Consider the following 24,098-nt stretch of genomic DNA (forward strand, 5'->3'; position numbering starts at 1 on the left):
AAATTTTGATTGTTATTGTGACTAAGCTGACTAAAAAAATTGTGTCAATATAGCATCCATACCATTTGTTTCCAGACAAAGAAACCTCTGATCTTTTGTCCATTCATCAGGCGGTTTTGATTAATCCAAATAAAGCAGCAATGGGTGACACAGAAGAACTCTTGTATTGCCAAGAAACAAATAGAAACATTAACTAGCTGATATGACCAACATTACTTAAGAATAAAATACTTTCATGTCACTAATTTTATTTATCTCAATTACAATCTTATTTATTTATTTATTACTTTGTAGAAGACACAAGAGAAGATAGCAGAAGGTTGAAAGGAAGTAATTTTTTTAATGAAATGAAATGAAATAAAATAAGCTTTAGAATTTTTTTTAAAATCAATAAAAAGTATTGTTAAATATTTCTAAAAATAAAAAAAAGCATGAAAAAATAAAAGATAGTTCAATTTTGCCATTGCTCAATAGCAGAATACTTATAAATTTCTCTATTTCAAAATCATCTGCATTCATTAAATTTTGAAAAAAAAATTCAAAATGCAAAAATTTTGAAAAAATTATTTAAAAAAAAGAATGCATGAAAATGGAATTATTATCATTGAAAGGGAAAATTTGAGTTTTACAAGGGAGCATAAAAATATTTCTTGAGACATACTTCGTTCCAAAGGTACTGCCAAAAAACGGCAAAGTTTCAGTTTGTTTCTAATTAAATGAATGTTCAATTTAAGTTTAGAACATTTAAAAGTTGACAACATTCTTTATTTTGTCCTAAAAAATAATAAATGCACTCAGTTAGTAAATTCGGCCCAGTTATTTAGAAGGAGATGTGGAGCAGAAACATATTTAGTCACAATGATTCATTTATTTTAAGATTACACACACTTTAAAGAAACAAAATAATGCAATGTAAAAAAAATCAATTTTAGAAAACAGCAGGTAAAAAACGCCCAACAAAGAACAATTGAAAAGCGCTATTCTAATTCACTATTAAATGACCTTACTCGTCCAAAAATGGTATAAATTAGGATTTTGAAATGAACAATAATTATGGATTTCATAAGCGGCATTTCTCCAAAATTTCGCAACTTTTGAAAGGGAAAAAATTTCAAGCATTTTTTGAAAATAATTGGTAAATCTATAGCTTGTCAATTAAAGACCTACCAACCCCATATCAGGTAGAGCACGGCAGCAACTACTGCTACAAACTCTACTGTATTAATTACTCTGTGGTATAGTAAAATGACCATGCCCTACATAGTGAGAGCGGTTACAGCGCCACCTGGAGGCCAACTACGGTGTTAATGTTAATATTTCGAAAACGGTACAAGATAAGTGGGGGAAAAAATCAATTACAAAATTGCAAAGCTTCTTTAATTTATGAAACGACATTTTGGCACAATAATTCTAAGAACAAATTGTGTAAAATGCATATTTGTTTGACAGTGATTTTCCAAACTTGTAACAATAGGAGAAAAGAATCTTTTGATTAATAAACACCAATCCGCTGGAGTAGAGTATTACGAACACCAAAGGTAAAAGTATCCCACGATAAGCAATTATACTATTTTATTTTTATTGCTTGAATGGCATAAGAGAGTCGGAAACATCAAACAGATTAATGTGCATTGTACAAGTTTTTTTTTTTTTTTTTTTCATAACATTGGGTTCAATGTGCTTTTTTGTACTAAATGAAGACTCAAAATAATTTGTAATTTTTCCCTTCCTATCTTATACAGTCTTTGAAATAGGAATGCTAACTCTGATGTTTCCCAACATCTGGCCTTACAACTGATCATCATGTAGCACGGATCACTTTACAATACCTAAACACTAAGTGTGTGGCAATAGTTGTCGCCGTTTTTAAGTTAATGTGGGATAGAATGACTTTAGTGGACATTGTATATAGCATTAAGGAAATTTAATTTCATTAAATTCTTTCTTCTGTCTCGTCTTTTTAGAATTGAACTATTGCAATTCCTATATGGTTAGATATTAATGTCATAATTGTTATTAAAAATGGGAAATTTTCTACTAAGGATTTAAAAAATTATACATCTTGTTTCAAATTAAGTTTCAAAGTTAAAACTTTTTTCAGTCAATTATTACAATTTCATCCTTGGTAATTCGAATGTTCTTCTCTAATGCCTCCAAATCTATTAATATTAAAATAGTTTCTATATTTTTATTTCGGTAAATATGAAGGCAAAGTTAAAACTTATTTTCAATCGTTACACACAAAAGCATCTTGTGTCCTCGATCGTAACTGAATGCCGTCACTAATGTAAAATGTATTCAATAGTATATAATAAATAAATCTTCCAACTTTTCTTAAAAAATAAAACATGTTACATATTAATTATACGATTTATTTTGAAATTTTACTGTATCTTTATTGCATTATAATACTGCATTTAACAGTTTATTCATTAAGAATCAAATTTATTAAAATTTTTAAAGGCTAATTATTACTTTATTCAAGTCACTTATTAGATATTTATTGATTTATATTAAAATTGATAATACTGACAATAAATCAATGTTGTTTTGTTTCGGTCTAGTTAGCTTCAAATTCGTCATGTTCAATCGCATTAAAGTGAAATAAGTGAACTCACACCAAATTATTCATACCATGCTTAAACATACCAGAAATTTTATTTTCAATGAACAGCAATAAATGCACTGTAGTATGATGATTAAGTTTTATGAATTGAAAAATAAGGTAATCTCACTTACAGTGTTTGCTTGTAGAGAATGCCCAGAATAAACTTTTATAGGGTAGGACTCGTCATACGAAAACAAACAAATGTTCCTGTAACTTCTGAAGCTGATACAAAGTACCTAGAATTGGGGCTAAAGAGAAAAATTTCGGCATGTATTAAAGGGAATAAATATAAAATGAAATAATCTATTAAGCAACTGTAACATAACGACCCAGTTTAATTCAGCTTGAACAAAAAAATAGTCTAGCTGAAAATAAATATTCAGATAATCATATCCGATTAAAAGAAAACATTGCAAGAATAATTTAAATTTTCACTACTGTTATTTACAAAATATACAGATGAGAAAACGTCTCCAAAAGAAAATGCAGACTTGCAGAGTTCAAAAATTTGAAGTCACATGATCGGATAATGACTCTGCCAAAATTAGATTTTATCTACCTACACTGACAATTTCAGACATCAATGATCACTGACTGATCTTTCTGTGCTTAAAATAATTCAAACTTCACAAATTTCAAAGAGTGTAATGCTATCTTCAAAGACTGCTGAATGGTCTTACTTCTCTGGTGAGGATTCAAGCCGAAGAACCGTTGTAATTCTTTCTCAGAAGAATTTGGTTCAACAAGACCTCAGGCCGGCTTTCTTTCCTTCGCGAGAATCAATGACGCAAATAAAACAAATCTATAATATTCCTTCCACGGAAGATCGCTGACTAAATGTTTTTAAAAACATTCGTCCATCACGGCAAAGTGTTCTCCTCCCCTCAAATCCCATTTTTCTTTAACAAATTTTGGCAGCAAAACAACGATAAAAATTGCTTCACCGACATGAACGAGTTTCGGTCTCACTGGAGCGAGAAGATATCGCCTATCTACCCTTTTGAAAAAATTGAAAACGGGGCTTCTCCGTCTTTGAACGGGACACCATAAGTTTCGAAACAAAGCTGGTCAAGGATTTTTTTCCCTTCTGCTCCTGAAATGAATAATTTCATCACAGCTCCGGCAAATGGAACAAATTTGGAACAACTCCCTCGGAACAAATTTTTCTGAAGGCAAAGAAGGAAAATTTTCCCTTTCATACACAAGACAAACTGCATGCAGAGGGAAATATTTCTAACATATAAAATAAGTCAGCAAAACATAATTTCGTGAAATAACTACAGACGAACAAATATTTGTTCACAGATAATATTTACATGCGATGAGAATTTTCATGTCATACTAGTTGCCTCCGATGACCAGCTGATTCACTGAATATTAGTTATATTTGACTTCAGATAATTTTTTTTATTATTATGCCATGTTCACGATTAAGTCCAATTTGCCAAACATTTAATTCGTGTTATTTAAATTGTCTTAGTTAAGTTTTGTTTACCGTGTACATGAACTTTTCTAATGAAGACAGTTTCATAACATTACAATGCTACTGAAAGCGTAAATATTAATTCATTTATTTTCTAAATTTCGCGATATTGTAATATAACTTTTTTTTTTTAATTTGTCGTGTAAATTATACAAATATTCAAAGGAATTCTTCTTTAGCTTTCAACAATGAAAGAAAATCGCGTGATTAAGTATTTGATGAAACAATGGAAACTTTTTGAATTGAAAGGTAAAAATAAAATATATTGTTGAAAATTAGGCAAGAAAATATTTTTAAAAATTGCTGAAATTCTGAATTGGCACGATTATTAAATTGTTATCGTTAAAAAATAATATTTTAAATTTTAAAACAGCTTAAAACTTATTTTGGGGGAATAATATTTTCGGAAATTATCGGGGGGAAACGCCGAAATTCTGTTTAATTTTTAATGAAAATTTCAAAATCGCCCCGAGATACACATTTTTACCTTCTAAGGTTTACATGTGCCAGATTTAATTGTAGGTCAAATGGTCTGGCCTATAGAGTGCCAACACACGCATATATTCATCTTTATTAATAGAACAGATTGACAAGGAAAAAACATTGAAAGAGAAAGCTTCTCTTGAGCCCTGCAGGAATCGTTCTATTTGTTCAAAGTTTAAACCGGCAAAGGCAATCAACACTTTTATAATCCTTTTCTGCCAGGTGGACAACCGTATATTTCAAAGATTGAAGAGAGAACGACTATCTAATTAACAGGGGATTGGGTCCAGCATCTGTTTTCAGCCACTTTAACGGATTATGGTCAGTCCCGCTTGTGAAATTTTGAGCTTCTAAATAATACTACAACTTTTTTTTTTACAGCACAGATTATACATGCACACTCGCTTTCGGTGGTGCTGTATTTTCGTTCCGTCTCCAAGAAATTTTACCGAAGTAAAGGATCAGATGTTCTATATTCTTTGAATCGCGGCGTGACATTGCAACTCCTACTCCGATATCAGATGTGTCTTTCTGCATGATGAATTCAGTTTATAATTTGGATAGTACTAGCCAGAGTTCAGTTCATAATCTTTTGAGTTTCCTTTCTAGATCTACGAATGCTTGGTTGCATTATTTGCTGCATAGAATGATTTTTCTTTTTGAAACGTTTGTTTAAGAAGCCGCGATACTTCAAAATATTTTCACGTTATGTCCATAACACCCTGCTGAACCTAAGGAGGCTCTAATTTGGGTCTTTGTGATAGAGTCAGGAAAATCTATTACTGTCTTGAATTTCACTTCTGCAGTGTCCTTATTCTACTACGACCAATGTGCCCTAAACACTTTGTGTGATCCTGGACAATTTTGAACTTACAGTGTTTGATAATTAAATTTACCCTGAATATTCTTTTTAGTAAATTCCCTATAGCGCTGTAAATGATCATTTCAGTTGTTAGAGTAAATGGCCTTATCGACCAAATAGAGGATGGCGTAATCCTCGGTTTTCTAAGACTTGGGCCATTAATTTGCTGAAAAAATACGGTATTGACTAGCCTGAATGACATTCTTAAAAGGGATATATGTCCCAAGGCAAGTTGCTGCTAAACGCTGTGCTCATTTACTTAGTGGCATCTTTTTATGAGATCAACCGTGGCGATAAATTTAGCAGCTAAGACTCATTCTTCACCGTTTGGCAAGGATAAATGGTTGGTTGAGATTTAATGGTGCAACAGCCAGGTTTGGCAAAACTGCGCCGCCAATCAAATGGTAAAACTGCAATGTATTTTAAATATTTAAATTTAATATCAATCATAAATGACATGATGTCAAATCTCTAGACAACTACAAGGTAGTTAAAATAAGAATGAGATAAACGAACAAAGGTTTAAAACATTAAAAAGTCCAAAATGCAAATGAAAAAATAATGTGAAAAGATAAAAGGGATAAGAAAATTATTGCAACCTTTTCACATAATGCTTTTTTAAATATCTGTCATGGACAGGAGTATTTAATGTGGGATAAAACGCTTTAAAATTAATCCATCGAACTGGACTCTTTTAATTTTTTCTTAAGGGTACGTTTATCAACAAATATGGGGTTTGCAAAGGCCAGAGGTGGTGGCTTTTACTGTTCAACCGTTGTGGTGTCTTCGATGGTTTCATTCGGATCATAATCTATGACATATTCCGCTATAGATGACCCGATATCATTATCAATATCATTAGAACAATCATCTACTGGTACATGTTTGGAAACAACAGAAACTGGGGCCCAACTGATTTCATGTATGTTGGTGTTGATTTAACGTATTTGTAGAAGATTTATTAATCTTCATATCAGCCGAAATTGCAACATGTAAAGGCGAGGCTACATAAAATTTAGACGTCTGCTCTTTGACTCTGGTGTTCAGTTACAGAATTAGATCACTTTTTGGATTTCTTTTTCTTTCTAAGAACTTGAAAATCAGGCGAATATGTGAAGTTATAGCATCACCACAAACTCAGACAGGCGTCTGTTTAATTTGAGTTTCCAATGGTTCAGACAAATTAGAAAAAGTGTGTATTTTAGAGCTCGTAAGAGGTTTTTCTAAAATAGTAATATCTTTTGGTATGCTTGTAGAGTTTGGTTGTTTAACATTAGTTTGAGCGACAGAAATGCTTGCAGGAGAGTTTGGGATTTAATCAGTTTCGGGGCTTCGGTATAAGACGGCTGTTGGCGCTAATAAGTCAGCAGAACGCTTCACCTACTAATTTTGTAGTGCCAACAAGTGGTGAAATGATATAACCTTTCAGTGTGTGTTGTGAGTGTTGAGAAAAAAGCAATAGAGATACAGTCCAAGAGTTTGTGTTTCATTTATATGTGATTGAGTTTTCTAAAAAACTGAGCTATCGTGGACCAAAACAACAGCTGTTTTTTTTATTTCTTTTATTTTGTCACTAATTACTCCTTTTTCAAACTGCCAAGCTAAATAATTCCTAGAAAATGACGTGTGTTCTCCTTCACAATTCACGCATCTTTCTGTAGAGGTACATTCAGACTTTTATGACCAACTTCAGCAAAAAGGCCGCAGGTATATATCCCGCGGCAAGTCGTTTCCGAATGCCCAAAATGTTAACATTTAAAACCACGAAGCGGATTGGGGATATATGGTCTAACAGAGAGGCGCATATAACACGCTTTAATAAATTCTGGTAATACTGGAGAAACAAAGATTAGAATTAAATGCTTAGTATTTATGGGGTGGCCATCCCATCATATGGATATACAACTTACATGGCTCACTCACTACGTTTGAAATTCTTTAGAAATTTCTTCTAACGGAACATTTAGTAATTTTCCACAAGAGATAACTCCTTTGGAAGAATTCAGTGAAGAATGAGGGGAGACATTAACTGGTATGTTTCCAAAAGATTTTAGTTTCACAATTTGTTGCGATTGTTTTCGAGATTGTATTTTTGACAGCAAATCACCAGATCGCAGTTTTTTAGTACTTTTCACCTCGCCAACATTGCTAGCAATGTTTTTTTCAACCAGAAAGGGCGATACGGAATGAAATGTTTCATTCGTAGTGGAAGATCTTTTAATAAAGAAAATGATTGGAAAATTTACTTTTGCTGAAGGGGTAAAAGATGCGATTTGTAGCCCGCTTAAAGAAGCAGATTTACGTTTGCCCATACGACATTGTTTATAATTCAGGTTTGACGGCATCACCCACCACGAAGTCCAACAAGGGAAGGCATCCCCCGGCTCTGGATATTATCAACCTCAGCGTTTACCTCAGTGCTAACCGGAACCTATATGCTCAGTCACCCCTGGGGACAATGACCCCTATGCTTGATCCCTAGCAAACCAACCACTCAGGTGGCTATCAGCCGATTGATACACGGGGGACCACAGTGTACTATCGTCTAATGGGTCGCCAAGCACGGCCAACACGTGGGGGTTTATGGCTGTCCATGGGAGGCAAGAAGCAAACAGAACGACGACAGCTTCTCATGGAGAGCTCCCTCGCTTGCCGTCGAGAAAAGGAAGAACGACAGCAGAAAGCAGCAGAGTGAGGGAAGGAGAATCTAGAGGGCAGACCATATCACTAGGGTACCTCGGGGTGGGGTCGAGAAGCCCGTCACACCTAAAAAAGATGTGCCCCTGAGAAGTTTGGCAAAGCTAAATATTCTGTGCTAACGACAGAATACAGTCGCCTGTAAACGATACAGGGTCGTGAGTCTTTACCAAGTGCTTCTACTAAAATCATTGGTAAGGCATAATCGGATTGAGTAACATTTTAATTTTCAAATCAAGCATGCGTTTGACTTCCTATTTTAAAATTTCAGTATGGTATTACGATGTGCGGTAAGGTTTAGAATGATTGGTTATTTATCAACTCAACATCGTACTCAACCAAGTGGACGTATAATCGCATCATGTTTATTAAGTTAGTGTCGAAATCTAATAATTTTGTGCGAAAAGGCAACGACCAGCATTAATATGTAAAATATATTTATTAAGATTAAAGGAGAAAAGATAAAACATTACTACATAGAACATAAAAGATACATGAGCGTGAGCTGCACGTCTTGCAGTCTCACTGCCCAATTCTCATCTGCCAATAATGGCGGGAAAGAATCACGTGATTAATGACGTGACGCAACATGGCCAACATGGCGCCATACAGGATACGGGATCATCCAGCACTTCCCACATCGGCCATCATGACAGGATAGGCGACCTCGCCTTATGGTATACAGTACAATGAAGTAAATATATAAAACAAACAGCAAATACAGGAAAATAATAATATGTAAAATTGAAATATTCACAAGATAAAAAAAATAAAATAGTCATACCATCCGTGACAGCATAAGTATATAGCAATACAATAGCGTGCACTGGAAATATCGAATAACTAACTAAAAATAAAAATAATATTAGTGTTCAGCATATAGAAATACAATAACACAAAATAAATAGAATAAAAATCAAAGTCTATATCGTCCAAATATACACACACAAAAAGAAGGAAAATAGTTCTTTTTCCCCTTAAGTAGTGTTCAGTGTTTTCTTTTGAAACACAATTCAAGTGATATGTTCTATATTGCTGGACCATGGTTTCAAATATTCTGCACAAGTTGAAGTTTTTGATGGCCCATCGAAGAAATCACACTTTTCAACATCGTATGTGTCGTTTGCTTTAATTTTGATCACTTTATATGGTCCGAGAAATTTTTGTTTCAATTTCAGACCAGGGCCAAATTGAGTGCGCTTGATTGCGACGAGATCATTCAATTGAAATTTTTGAGCATGTTTCCTACGCAGATTGTAGGTGCGGCGATTTTCTTCTTGGATTTTGAGGATTTGTTGTTTTGCATCTTTACGGAGTTCATCACGCTGTTGGAGAAATGCAGACTGGATCTCTTCGTTGACAATTTCGAGGATTTTTATATCATGCTCAGATTTCATTTTAGTTCCAAACAGAATTTCGAATGGAGTAGAATTGATACTTCGTTGAAATGTAGAATTAATAATTTGCTGAACGGAAGCAACATGGCTATACCATTTCTCAGGGTTTTCTATGGATAGCTTGGAGAGTACAGATATGATAGTAGAATTAAGTCTTCCTACCTGACCGTTTGATCTAGGAAGTCCAGCTGTAATAGCAATATGGGTGATATGCTGATGTTCACAATATTCTTTGAATGACGTAGATGTGAAAGCGGTACCTCTGTCCGTAATAATCCTTGAAGGATTACCGAAAACTGATCTTTGGCATTCGAGCTTATTGAGAACTTCAGCGGTGTCGGTGGACTTGGTCGGGTAAAGCCACACAAACTTCGTAAAGGAATCGATGATTGCCAGAATATGCTTATATTTCTTAGAAGTGCTGGGAAGAGGACCCAAATGATCAATATGGTATGTATGAAAGGGAGTATCGTCTTTGTCAAGTGGATGCAAAATGCCATCTAATTTGCCACGTTTACTGTTATTTAGAATGCATGTTACACAGTTGCGTATACATCGTTCAATTTTCTCTTTCAAGTTCGGAATAAAGAATTCTTTGTTTAACATTTCCTGCGTGCGTTTTACTGCAAAATGGCCTCGTTCATGACAGAATTTAATAATGTTGGCCTGCATATCATCAGGTACGACAAATAAATCGATTCCGTCTAAGTTCTTATATAAAATGTTGTTCTTGACTATGTAGTTCTCGTAAGGTGCATTTTGAAGTAATGCGTTTATAGCTGTAATATGCTCATCTGTCTGTTGAGCTTTGAAAATTTGAAGATTGACACAGTCTTGAATGATCATGCAGCATGGGCTTCGGCTAAGAGCGTCGACATGAGTCATCTTTGAACCGGTTCGATGCTCTATTTCGTAGTCAAAATCCTGAAGGTATAATGCCCATCGCGAAATGCGGGTATTCATTTCTTTTTTATTTCACGTTTTGACGAATGTATTACAGTCAGTGATAATTTTAAAGTGTGATCCGAGGATGTAAATTCGAAATTTTTTAAGAGCTTCTACAATGGCGAGTACCTCCAGCTCATAGCTGGTGTATTTTCTTTCGTTGTCAGACGTTTTCTTGGACATATAATATACTGGATGGAATATGTTATCATCTCTCGATTTTTGTAGTATGACTGCCCCCAAGCCGTCAATTGACGCGTCTGTATGAATTTCAATGGGACTGCCTTGATTAAAAATAGTTAAAACGGGTTTATCAGAAAGTAACTGTTTTAAACGTAAAAACGCAGTTTTTTGCTGAGCTTGAAATAGAAAGGGGCTGTCCTTACGAAGAAGATCACTAAGTGGTTTTGCTATAGTAGAGTATAAGGGGATAAATTTTCTAAAGTATCCCGTAAGACCTAGAAAACGTTGTACATCTTTTGCATTTTTTAACTCAGGATAATTAAGAACGGCTTTAGTTTTGGAGGGTGAAGGGAGCAATTTGCCGTGTTCTACTACGTGACCCAAACATTCAATCTGACTATACAAAAATTGACATTTTTTAAAGTTTATATCTAGTCCATAATCGCGAGCTACTTTTAGAACAGTGTTAAGGCGTTCGAGAACCTCAGATTCATTATTTGCGGGAATGACGATGTCATCCATATACGGGAGGACAATGCCTTTTGCAATAAGATCACGAAAAACGGCATTTATGTATCGCATAAAGACAGGAGGACATGAACTTTAACCAAATGGCATATAACGGAATTGAAATTGACCTGTATTTGTGACGAAACTGGTGTAACAACGACTTTTTTCTTTTACCGGCACATGAAAAAATCCGTTACGCAAATCGAGAGTACTGAAAATTTTAGCATTTTGAAGACGATCTAAAATGTCATCAATTAATGGTAGTGGATAATGGTCTTTAACTAATTTACGACTTAATTTTCTATTATCTATACAGACTCTATGTTTTCCATCTTTCTTACGAACTACGACAACTTGACTAGCATAGGGTGAAGAACATGGTTCTATAATTCCATTTTTTAACCACTCGTCTATCTGCGCATTTACTATATGACGTTCGGCAAAGGGTAAACGTCGAGGAGTGTGGAAAATTGGCTCATCGTCAGTAAGCGTTATATCAAGTGCGATGTTCGCGGTTTTAGTTTTGTTAGGTTTATAGGCTAACAAAATCTGTTCAACCTCATTGCGAGTTTGTTTAGAAATATTCGGACCTATATCAAACGTGGGAGTTTCGGCAGAAATAGGCATTATAAAACTGTCAGTTTCAACAGGATCATCAGATTTAGAAATTTTGGAAAATACAACACTGTCAGGTTTAATTGTCAAATTTGCCTGATTTATTACGTCGCAACCTATTATTAGATCATAAGTAGTACAATTATTAGGTACCACAGAAATAAAAACAGGAAAACTTTGTTTGTCAATAATAATTTCAGATTCAAAGGAACCTATTATTTTAGTTTGGGAAAAACCGAATCCAGTTAGTGTTATCTTGTTATTCGTCAACGGCGGCGATCCTAGTTTAATCCATGCAGAATGTTTGAGAAGTGTCGAAAAACTACCAGTATCGACTAATCCGGAAAGTGTATTATTAAGAATAACAACCTCTTTATGCATATTCGACGGAGAATGCAATAAATGTAAAGTGTTGACATTATCACGTGGGGTAGAACTGTCATTCCGAGTAGTACGATGACAATCGGAAGATTTATGTCCGAAAAGATTACAAGAAAGACATTTAGGACCACGATTACGATTAGGGCAAGACTTTGCGATATGTCCAAAATCGTTACAGTTAAAACAACGCATGTTACTGTTAGTCGGATTACTAAGATTCGATTTTGATTCTCTTTGTTGGACAGGGATTTTATGTATTGTATCACATCTTTGGCCGTCATTAGCATATCTAGAATACGACATCTTTGAATTATTTGCGTTCATTGCACTTACGATAGTTTCGAAAATTCGTAATTTTTCTTTAAACTCAGAATAACATTTTGCACCGTAAAGAATAATTTTATCAGAAGGGGAACCCTGTATCCCATTTATTGTGTATTGAATAACAGAACATTCATCAATAAGGGTTTCAGACTGATTCGCAATTTCACGCATGGCAATAAAATATTGCATAAAAGTTTCATTCGAGCGCATGTTACGTCTTTCTAGTTGTTTATGTATTTCAATAGAAGTTACTTTATCGGAAAATTCATTAATTAATGCACTTTTAAAAGCATGATAGGAATTTAGATTTCTTTGAGAGAATAAAAAAGATTTAGCTGCGCCGGAAACTAACCTCTTTACAAAGATTAATTTTTGTTGTTCGCTTAAAGAAGGAAAAAGCGAAAAATTCTCTTCAACATCGCAAAAAAAACTTTTAATCGAATAGGAATCATTGCCTGTGAAGTTTCTACAACTACCACAGAGATCGCGTAATAAAAAACAAAACTGAAGGTTTATTTCATTCATCGTTTGGTTATTCGAGGGATCATTTTCGAGTGATTCCCTTTTGGCGCCAGTAATTAATGCCTGACCGTTATTTATTAATGTTTCGTCTGAAGTTACGGGGATGGGGAAGGAAGAATTATTACCCGTATTACTCATAGAGCTGTTATTACTAGATGAACTTTCGGTTTTAGAAACTTTTTGAGGAGACAAAGGTTTTTCTTCTGTTTCCGATAAAAAACAAGTATCTAGCGAGTTCTGAAATTCATTTAAATTTGTTAGGGCTTTAAAAATATTTTCACACAAATCATCTTTGTTACTTTCGTTTACTTCTAAATGTAATAAATCAGAAACGGAGATAAAATCAGATAAAGAAAAATTATTCAACAACTCTTGTTTATGTTTTTCTACATCTAAATTTTCAAATCTTTCAAAATTTCTCATTCTTTTTCGAGAAGAATGGTCAAAATTACTGTAACCTAACACAGAGTTAAGCAATTTTACTGAATTAGTTTTTGCATATTTAAGGGAGTTAGCGATTAATTGAATATCGCCTAGTTTTAAAGACATTGTAATGAATTAAAACAGAACTAATGCACATTCACTCGGGATTAAAATTTAAAGGGAGAATGAAATAAAGTAACGTACTATAAATTACAAATTTGGGAAAAAATTGCTCCTACCTGGTTGGGAGCAGTCGAATTATTCACTCTTAAATGTTCCTTTTTTTTAAAGCAGCCAGTATATGTCAGCACAGTTGCGCAAGAACACGAAGTAATTGAACCTTTAACGTTTTCACTTGAATCATATCCATCAAAAACGTGCACTAACGTCCATTCACCAGTCCAGTAAAATATCCACGGCAAAAATCCACTCTTATCAAAATTTTTAGCATCAATTTAACGTCTTAAATTGTACAAACGTCCACAGCTTTTTCAACAATTTGGCGGGATTTGCTAGGGGTATTCACGAGAAAGGCTGAGCCCCCAAAAATGTGGGAAAAGGCAACGACCAGCATTAATATGTGAGATATATTTATTAAGATTAAAGGAGAAAAGATAAAACATTACTACATAGAACATAAAAGATACATGAGCGTGAGCTGCACGTCTTGCAGTCTCACTGCCCAACTCTCGTCTGCCAATAATGGCGGGAAAGAATCACGTGATTAATGACGTGACGCAACATGGCGCCATACAGGATACGGGATCTGCCAGCACTTCCCACAATTTCGTTCCACGGCGAACCTACGTTACTAGATTCTACAGCACTCGCGATTTTCATCTATTCTATCTCATACTCTCGCTTTTCTTTCAGAGCGCGAGCTTCTCGTTATAATGTTAATAACTTTAATTCAGCTTTAATTCTGTGCTTTTAATTCAGCGAATGCCGTGTCGCATTGTTGAATGCCGACCTCTAAGTTACTCCGAGCAACTCCTCTTCAAAATCTGAGGATTCCTGAATACTTTTTACAAATGTCTACTACTATCGGTAAATCTAATTTCATTCTTCATTTCATAGGCTAACGCCATTAAAAAATTTACCTTATGGTTTCTAGCCAATAAATCTGTAATTCAAACTACGCAATAAACTTGAAACTGATTTCAAAAATGCAAAAATACTCAATAAAAAATCAGTAAATTAGAAAATAACTTTTTACTTAAATTGCACTGATGCCAAATTCTAAAATAAATAAATTTCTATTTGAATGCTTAACATATAAGCATCAAACAGATGCAATAAATACCATTGATATTTTTAGCCTCACGAACTTTGAAATTTTTATACAGAGAAATATATTATTCTAAAATTTATGCAAGGTAAATAGAATTCTTTAACTCAATTATTTTCAAAATTATGTCTGTTTATAGAAATACTTCAAGTGTTTAAGCTTAAATCCAATTTAATTTGGCACACATTCAAAATTTCAAAATGTATACTCAATATTATGCAAAAATACACCTCCAGAGAAAGAAAAATTAAACTTACTGTAGCATAATACTGCAAATGATTTTTGCGCAATCTGGAGAGTTTCATGTTTAAAGTGCATATTTACGCACACAAACACCTCTGAACGCACACATTTTCGAAGCTTGTACTTCCACTAGCATTTAAATTAAAACGTTGTTGCATCCCACTTTATCTGGATGTCGGATACTAGATATCGAGGGCATAAAATTGAGCTGCGTCTAGATTAAGCTCATCTGGAGAAAATTCAAAGTCACTTTTGGATGAAGATAAAACAGTGTTCTAAATTCAAGGGTCAAGGTGTTCCTTTGATGAGTCGAGTTAAAATTCAATTTTCTGAATGCAGGACAGATAATGGATACTCGTCCTTTCCTCTGCCACCAATTATAAATACGATAATACTGTAATGTCAAGACCAAGTTCGCCGTGATTCGTGATTGAGCAATTTTAAATGAGCTTCAACAAAATTTTTTCTTTTAGGATATTTATTTACAGCCAACCATATTCAATAAGAATATATGAATAATTTAAATCCTGACTATTGACTTATTTACTATACACACATTTTTAAAAAAAAGTCTCCAAAGAGGAGAATGCATATCTGTAGAGTTCAAAAATTTGTTGGCCACAGGACCAGATGATGCCTTTCAAGCTTTGCCAGAATTCTTTTTTATCTATGTACATCAATGATTATTTCTGACTTCAATAAACACGGACTGATCTTCTTTCTCTGATGAGAATACTTCACACTTCACAAATCTCAAAGAGAGAAATGCAACCTTCAAAGACCATTGGTTAATCTTACTTCTCAGATGCAATAACTTCATAAGATTAAATGCAAGGTAAATAAGGTTAGATGTCAATCAGGAACTAACTTTTTTTCTTATTATTAAAGACGCAACTAAATGGCTGTTGCGAGATGTACTTACATAGATATAAAATGCTGTTAAGTATATAGCAGGGCTCATAGTTCATTTTAAATATTATTACATATTCTCTTTTAAAAATTTAATGAATAAAACTTTAAATAATAAAAAAGCATTTAAAATAAAGAAAGAATAAAAAATAGTTATATTTTAGTCTTTCTGGCGTGGGAATCTCATGTGCAGAAATGGGTTGTTATCGCATTAGGAGACAAAGCATTTTGGTAGGAATTTACAACAAAACTGGAAGGAGAAGAATCATTAGGATAGTTAAATTGTTGCAAGGGAGTCTTAGCAGGATTCTGAGTAGAACAGGCTTTGGCAGGATGAACAACACATTCACAATCGGGGGCGGGGAATCAGCTTTGGTACTGTGGATAACTTCTGAATTTCGCCATCAGATGTAGAGACAAAATAAGAGTGGAGAGCAGCTAATGTAGAAAAAACATCAACAGGAATCCAGTTTTGACGAGCTGTTAATAGTTTAATGACGTCAAGTTTTTACAAATAATGAAGAATTTTTGTTTGAAAAGATCTTGTAACTCGATTGTTATTTTTCGTAAAGATCAAGTTGATGACATTCTAGATACGCGTTGGGATGAGTGTAGAGAAATTAAGGTACGAGTAGAACGTCCAAAAAGTCGTTGAAATGGAAAAGGTAATTCTTTACGTGGAGTATTTAGCCAATTGAGAAGAGCCATTCTGAGATCAGTTCTTTAGATCTTATATCGTTTTAAAATCAATTTGACTATTTGTACGTAGCGTCCAGCTAATCCATTTGATTTAAGATAAGGGGGGGGGGGGGGGGCTTGACGCTTGATTTTCCACTCGCGTACAAATTTATGAAAAGCTTGTGATCTATACTGTGGATCGTTATCCGACTACAAGATATCTGGTATTCCATGGGAAGAGAATTTGTTTATATTTGCACATTGCCATTCGACAATAACTAATAAGAGCGATTTCTGAGCCAAATGCGTTAGCGTTATATAATATTATATATATAACGCTACCGTACAGTTTTAAACATAATTCTGCTCTGAAGTTCAGTGAGATTATGTTCAGAAGTAGTTTGCTTAACTATTCAATACAAAATACGTTACAGCAATTAAATTATTATTGGCTCTGTGAGTTTCTCAAACTGAACAGAGCTGTAACTCCAGGATACAATTCATTTTCAAGTGCAATGCTATGTTATTGTCCGTTTTCAGCAAGACGAATTTACAACAAAATATGTTCATTCCAGCTTCAAAAATAGGAAAAATATCAGATTAATAATTCATTATTCGATCCATGTCACCTTTCATCACAGCCAAGAACTTGCTGCTGATAATTTTTACACTAAGTCACTTTTATTATTAATGGTATTTATATCTGATTCAGTGAAATATTTATAGCAATTTTAAACATTGTTATATTACCACAACCTAGCTATTTCAACACACTAATCGCTATTTTGCTGATTCATAGTTTTTCGTGAATTGAAATACAACTTTCTGAGCTTATTTATACTAAACTTGATTTTACATTAAGTTATTTTATCAAATACTACTTCCATGATTCGTTTAAATTGTGGTGATTCATCTGCTTTTTGCTTATTATTAATAATAATAAAAAAACTTTAATTTTGAGAAATAAGAGCAAAGAAAGTCACCTTTTCTTAAATTTGATTAATTTATTAAACAGTTTTGCTTGCCTTGGTAATGATGCACAGGGCACTTGCCCTGCCTGCACCACCTCAGCTATGCCATAGCGTAAATAGATTACTATACGGATGTCATTCAAGTGACAGAAGGAAGTCATATAGGGCAATTATTGTCTATACAAACAAAATTTTAAGCTTTCTTCTGTATTAAATTAAAATTTTCTCTCCATCGTTTACAAGGAAAAAGAACTATTTGAAATTAGTGTAACTGTCTTGAATTACTACAAACATAGAATTAGTGTCTTAATACTTCAACAATAAATTAAGATTAATAGAAGTCTGGTTTAGTTTAATATTTTTTCATGTTTTAAAGCCACATGAAGTCAATTTGAATATGAACCTTACAATTTTGATGCATAATAGAATTTGTGGTTAGAATAATTAAGAAACGTTTATTTACATAGCATTGATCGATTAATAACATCAGAATATTAGGATTCACTGTTATTAAAAATACTCCTTTAAATTTGTTCCTTTTGATGTTTTATTATTGGGAGAATGTATGATAATGTATAGTAGCAATACTTTTGTTAAATGAAAAGGAAGAATTTGCAGGCAAGAAATTTCCGTCGTAACTGCATCAAATGACACTCAGGGCAGATACCCTGAGCTACACCCCCTTTCAAAAAATATAATTCGCATAATACTCGCCCCCCCCTCCTTTTTGATGAAACTTGAACTATTTTTGGATTTGTATAATTTATATTCTTCAAACTTATTAAGTTAGTGATTTAGCTTCTTACATTTAAAAGTTATAAAAAATAGCAAAATGATTTTTTTAAATATATGAGTTTTGATTATATATTATTTGGAACAAGCACGGAATTACAATAATCGAGCATTACATAGATAATTAAAAAATACATATTTAATCTACATTGCAATTGAATAACAAATTAAATACCGCAAATGCTTTCATTCAGAAATTAAGAAAATAACCATCTTCTAAAATACATGTATCTAGAAAATAAAAAAGTCGTAAAGACCACTGTCGGCGGTGCCGAGCTTTTTTACTTCTCATCAGAAAAATTAATAAGGCAGAGACTACCCTTTTAGTAAGTAAATGTAAACGAAAATAATTGGTATGGCACCAAATTTAAATTTTTTGACAACATTTAATTGACGTAGGAAGAAACATAACACACAAGAACACTATTACAAAATTTAGTACGTGAACCTCATAGAGCTCCGAAAATCCATCTTTTCTCTTCTCTCGGCACCGTCTTTCCCGCGGTACTACTTCTCCACACTCTTCCCTTCAGTTCGTTTTCTGGTTCTAATCATCCGCAGCGCCCTCACACGCCGCCACTAAGAGAAAAACTGGTCTTCAAACGGCAAAAGCTTTTCTCTGATTCCTTTGGACAAAGTTAATAACATATAAGGAAAAATAACTAAACGAAATAAGAACATCTCATCCACATATTGAAATAACAATGAAAGCTCCGAATATATATATATGAAAAATAATTAAACGAAATATGAACATAGCATACATATATTAAATAAAAATGAATACATATATTGAGAATAATTAAACACAATAAGAATATAGCGTACATATGTTGAAATAAAAACTGAACAAAACATACATTAACACAATGGATATTGAGAACTAATTTTAACAAGAAAAAGAACTAATGTTTAGTTTGTAGACGAGATAAAGCATCAGCGTCTTTGTTTAAGATTCCAGGACGATGAGTAATTTTGTAACTCCATCGTTGCAAAGCCAATGCCCACCTAGTTAATTTAGGGCGTTTTGGAGTTTTTTCAATTAAGTATTTTAATGGATTATGATCAGTTACGATTTCTACCGTAGTTCCATGCAACCATTTATCAAATTTTTTAAATACAAACAAAATGGCATAAGCTTCCTTTTTAATGGTTGACCAATTTTTTTGAGTTTTGTTAAATTTTTGGCTTACAAATGCGATGGGTTTATAATTTCCCTTTCCATCTTTTTGGGTTAGACAACAACCAACTGCATAGTCAGAAGCGTCTGAGTGAATTTCGAAAGGTTTACCAAAATCAGGGGCATTTAACGCTGTCGCCTCACATAAAGCTTTCTTTAATCTAAAAAACGATTCTTCTTCGCCTTTTCCCCTATTTACATCTCCTGATTTTTTCCCTTTGGTGAGTTCAGTTAGAGGAGTTGCAATTTCCGCATAATTAGGAATATATGATCGATAAAAACCCATTAGTCCTAACACAGATCTTACTTCCTTTTTGGTCTTTGGCCTTTCTAGTCGTTTTATTGCCGCAATTTTTTCCTCGTCTGGTGCATGCTTACCTCCTCCTATCTTATGGCCTAAATATTGTAGTTCTCGGGCCGCGAAAGTGCATTTTTTAAATTTTACAGAAAACCCTGTCTTTTCTAATTCCTGCAATACCTTTCTCAGATGAATTAAATGTTCGCTCCATGTTTTGGAGTACACTATTATATCGTCAATCTAAGCTTGAGCATAACTAGAATGGTTTCGAAGAACACTATTCATTATTTTTGGAATGTACCCGATGCTCCCGATAGACCAAAAGGCATAACCTTCCACTGATATACTCCGTTATGAGTGGAAAAAGCTGTTAAAATTTTGTTCTCATCATTCATTTTAATTTGGTAATATCCCTTTAGCAAATCTAGACAAGATAACCATTGAGCCATCCCCGCAGTAAAAACTAATTCTTGTGTATCTTTCATGGGGTAATAAGGAACTTTTGTTACAGCATTAAGGGCTCTAATGTCAATACGCATTCGAATGGATGCGTCCTTCTTTGCCACACATACTATAGGATATGTAATGTCTGCATTCGAAGGTTCAATCAAGTGTAAGTCCAACAGTTCTTTCACTTGTCTGTCCACCTCTGCTCTATAAGACATTGGAACACTGTAGGAATGCGGTTTCCGTCTAGTAATATTGGGCAAAAGTTCAATCACGTGCTCCAGGATTGCAACTGGTTGCACTGGTCTTTTGAATAAGGGTTCAAATTCTTTTAATAATGTCTCCAATTCTGCTTGCTGCGTAGTTGATAAGTCAGGCGAGGCTACGGATTTTACTTCCTGCCAAAAGGAGTCTTCTTTCAATGGAGTATTTTCGATGTCACCAAATTCTTCTTCCCCTTCAAATATGACGTTCACACTTCCGGAGCTAGCAATAAATTCTCTCATTTTATTTTGATGCACATGCCTCAGACTACCATCAGGCATCTTCACTAAAAATGAATGTTCATTCTTTCGTGATTCGATGGTACATGGACCTTGCCATCTAGCTAAACGCTTGTTTCTAGAATCAGGTAATAGAACAATTACCTTGTCTCCTGGATTAAAGACTTTCTTCATAGATCTCAAATTGTAATAACGAGCCATTCTTTCTTGCTGTACTGTTGAAATCAATTTTGCTTTCTCAGCTGCGTCTTCTAGCTGCTTCTTAAGCTTTTCCATGTAAAGAGGTACTGGAGTAGTATCCAACTTCAAACCCTCTTCATCTGCCACCCAAGTGTTCCTCAGAATAGATAAGGGTCCTTCTGGTTTTCGTCCATATAAGAACTGAAAAGGTGCTACGCCGGTCGTGCTGTTGGGGACTTCTCGATAGGCCCACAAAATGAATGGTATTTTTGTATGCCATGTACGTGGCTCTTCCAAAATGACATGATGTAGCATGTGCTTTAACGTCTGATTAAATATTTCTACCAGCCCATTCGACTCTGGATGCAATGGTGTCGAAAATCTTGGATTGAATCCCATTCTTTTTTCAAACTCTTGTGTCAAACTAGCATTGAAATTAGTCCCATTGTCTGATGCTATTATATTAGGCACACTTGTCCGCATGAAGATGGTTAACAGTGCTTCACATGTAGCTTTGGCAGTTAAACTGGTCAGTGGTACTGCCTCAGCCCATCTAGTGTGTTGATCAACTAGACATAATATAAATCTGTGACCTTTTGCACTCGGCGGATCTATAGGTCCAATGATGTCGATGTTTACAACTTGGAACGGCAATTCTGGTCTTGCCACATTCGTAATTGGTACTCTGTCCTTTTGATTTATTCGCCTTGTCAACTGACACTCTTTGCACTGTTGACAAAAAGCTCTGACATCTTTGGATATTACATGCCGGTAAAAAGAATACCTTATTCTTTCAGCAGTTTTTCTTGCGCCCATGTGACCTCCAAATACCGAACAGTGAGCTAAATTTAGAACTTCAAGTCTACGCTTCTTAGGCAAAACTAGCTGAGCAACGGACTCCCCTAAAACTTTTTCTTTGTGAAACAAAAATTTATTATGGAAATAATATCCTCCGGACTTTTCATTTGCACATTTTCTAGCATATTCCAAATCTGGACAATCCACTTTATCTTTAAGAAATTCGTCCGACCTTGATAGTTCTTTAGCATTCTTTTCTGAATTTTCCACAGATAATGCCCTTATTTCTTCACTTCCCAAGACTGGGTTGTCATCACTTGTTTCATCGACGATTTCTCTATCTTTAATTGTCTTCGGTTCCGAGTTCTTTTCGGAAATATCAACGAAATAATTTTCTTGAACACCCTGCAACTTGTCCCTTATTTCTGGGGGCAACAGTACATCATCCACCAGAGTAGGAGCAACTGCACACAGCACTTCTTGGTGAATCTTGTTCCCGTCTTTGCCAACGATGACACCCATTGGAATATTGACAAGAGAACATTTCTCTGCTTTACCAAAAATGCCTATTATATAAATTGAAGCCTTATCTTCAACAGGAAAATCAGTCAGTATATCTCTTCTGACTACAGTTATTTCAGTGCCAGAAGCAATTAAAGCTGATGCAGGCTTTCCATTCACACTTATACGTATCTTTTCTAGATTACAAAGACCTTTATCAAGAGAAGGTCGTCTGTGAGACATCACTTTAGTCACTACTGCCGTTTCCTTAGTTACCGGTTCTGGGTCCACGACAGTTCTGCGAACATTTGCCTTTCTTCTACTATCTTGATATGAGTTCGTCTTTAAAAGTTTGGGACAGAACTTCTTTACGTGACCATCCACTCCACAGAAATAGCAGGTAAACTTAGGACGGTTTTTCGGTTCGTATCTATTCCGTGTGAAACCTTTATCTTGCTTCATCTGTTTAGGACTATTATTATAGTCTCTGTTATCACGGCTAAAGGCGTTATTTCTAACATTTACTTGTTGATGTGCCTTGGAATTTGGATTCGACGGTCTCCGATAAGTTTTTCGAATACACTCGTACTCGTCTAGCTTGTCTGCTAAATCTGGGGGTTTGACTAATGTCCCCCATACGTCAACAAAATGGTCACGCACCTCTTCTGGAACTCTCTTCTTTACTTGATCCGTAATGATCAAATCTTTCAGTCCCTCCAAATTTGTGACATTCAAAGCACTTATCCAGCCTTGAAAGTTATTTGTAACTTCATAAATGAAATCTTTCCAACTTTTCTCTGGATTTCTTTGGTGCTGAACAAATTTCTGTCGAAAACCTTCAGCATTCAATTTAAACTTCTTCATCAAGATTTCCTTCACATGTTCAAAATTAAAAAAAATTCTTCTTCTGGAATTCTTGCGATCAGTTCCACTATCTCTGCAGGCATAAGAGGTATTAAACATGACACCCAGTTTTCCTCATCAATTTTACACCTCTTGACTTGTCTCTCAAACAATGACATATATAAGACAATGTCACATTCTTTTTCGTCGAATTTTGGCATGAACTTGGAAATTTCAATCTGCGGATTGATATGAAATTGTCCACCACTAGCTGAACTAGCAATAGATGCAGCCATTCCTGCTTCTATTTTTTTTCTTTTCCAATTCAAATTCCATCTCTCGCTTTCTTGCGTCCATCTCCATCTGCAATTTCAACTCATTCTCTTTCTTTGTTGCTTCCATCTGCAATTTCAACTCATTCTCTTTCTCTGTTGCTTCCATCTGCCATTTCAACTCATTCTCTTTCTTTGTTGCTTCCATCTGCAATTTCAATTCTTGTTCCTTTCTTGTAGAGATGATTGTTTCTAGTAAGGTTTTGACAAATTCTTCTTCATATACCTGACTGCCAGTAATTAATGTTTTTAGCCCATATACTGTCATATCCGATTTCGGTTCCTCCCCCATTTCAGTTGCCAACACTGTAAGATCACACTTGATACCCTTTGCCAAAAACGCCATTATTAAATAATAATTCTGACCCGAAAATAGAAATTTACCCTGTTTCTTTTAAATTATACAAATACTTTTTTGTTGTTGTTTTAAAAACGCGCAACAAGAATTCTGTTACTGCGGAGATACTCTTTACAATATTGAAAAAAAAATACTCAAATGAAAATAAAGTAAAATAATAATAATTGCTAACAATTTAATCTTGATAATTTTTAAATTCATAAAACTTACTTTAACAATCTAAAATGCAAGTACATGTTCCAAACAATTTCTGTTTTATTTGAAAACATTTCTTAAAATATTAAACATAAAATGGTTTATGCACTTTTTATAATGTAACACAAATTAACTTTTAACAACTTTTG

The 24,098-nt window shown here is 34.3% G+C and overlaps 2 protein-coding genes across 2 annotated transcripts in view; one reads left to right on the forward strand and one right to left on the reverse strand.

Annotated features, from left to right (window-relative positions):
- The window catches only part of LOC129959413 (uncharacterized), a 35,611-nt gene extending 27,693 nt beyond the window's left edge, over nucleotides 1–7,918 (forward strand). Inside the window, exons 5-6 of the mRNA XM_056072235.1 lie at nucleotides 7,098–7,143; nucleotides 7,770–7,918. Coding sequence (XP_055928210.1) covers nucleotides 7,098–7,143; nucleotides 7,770–7,918 — 195 coding nt within the window. The remainder of the gene's footprint in view (nucleotides 1–7,097; nucleotides 7,144–7,769) is intronic.
- Nucleotides 7,919–16,056: 8,138 nt separating this feature from the next.
- Nucleotides 16,057–23,085, reverse strand: LOC129959414 (uncharacterized). Its single transcript, XM_056072236.1, has 3 exons — nucleotides 21,894–23,085; nucleotides 20,231–21,824; nucleotides 16,057–16,123 (listed from the first exon to the last, which is right to left on the reverse strand). The coding sequence occupies exons 1-3, from the start codon at nucleotides 23,083–23,085 to the stop codon at nucleotides 16,057–16,059; spliced, it is 2,853 nt and encodes a 950-aa protein (XP_055928211.1).
- Nucleotides 23,086–24,098: the final 1,013 nt, after the last annotated feature.

The sequence above is a fragment of the Argiope bruennichi genome, chromosome X1 (genome assembly GCF_947563725.1).
Source record: "Argiope bruennichi chromosome X1, qqArgBrue1.1, whole genome shotgun sequence".
Lineage (NCBI taxonomy): Eukaryota > Metazoa > Arthropoda > Arachnida > Araneae > Araneidae > Argiope > Argiope bruennichi.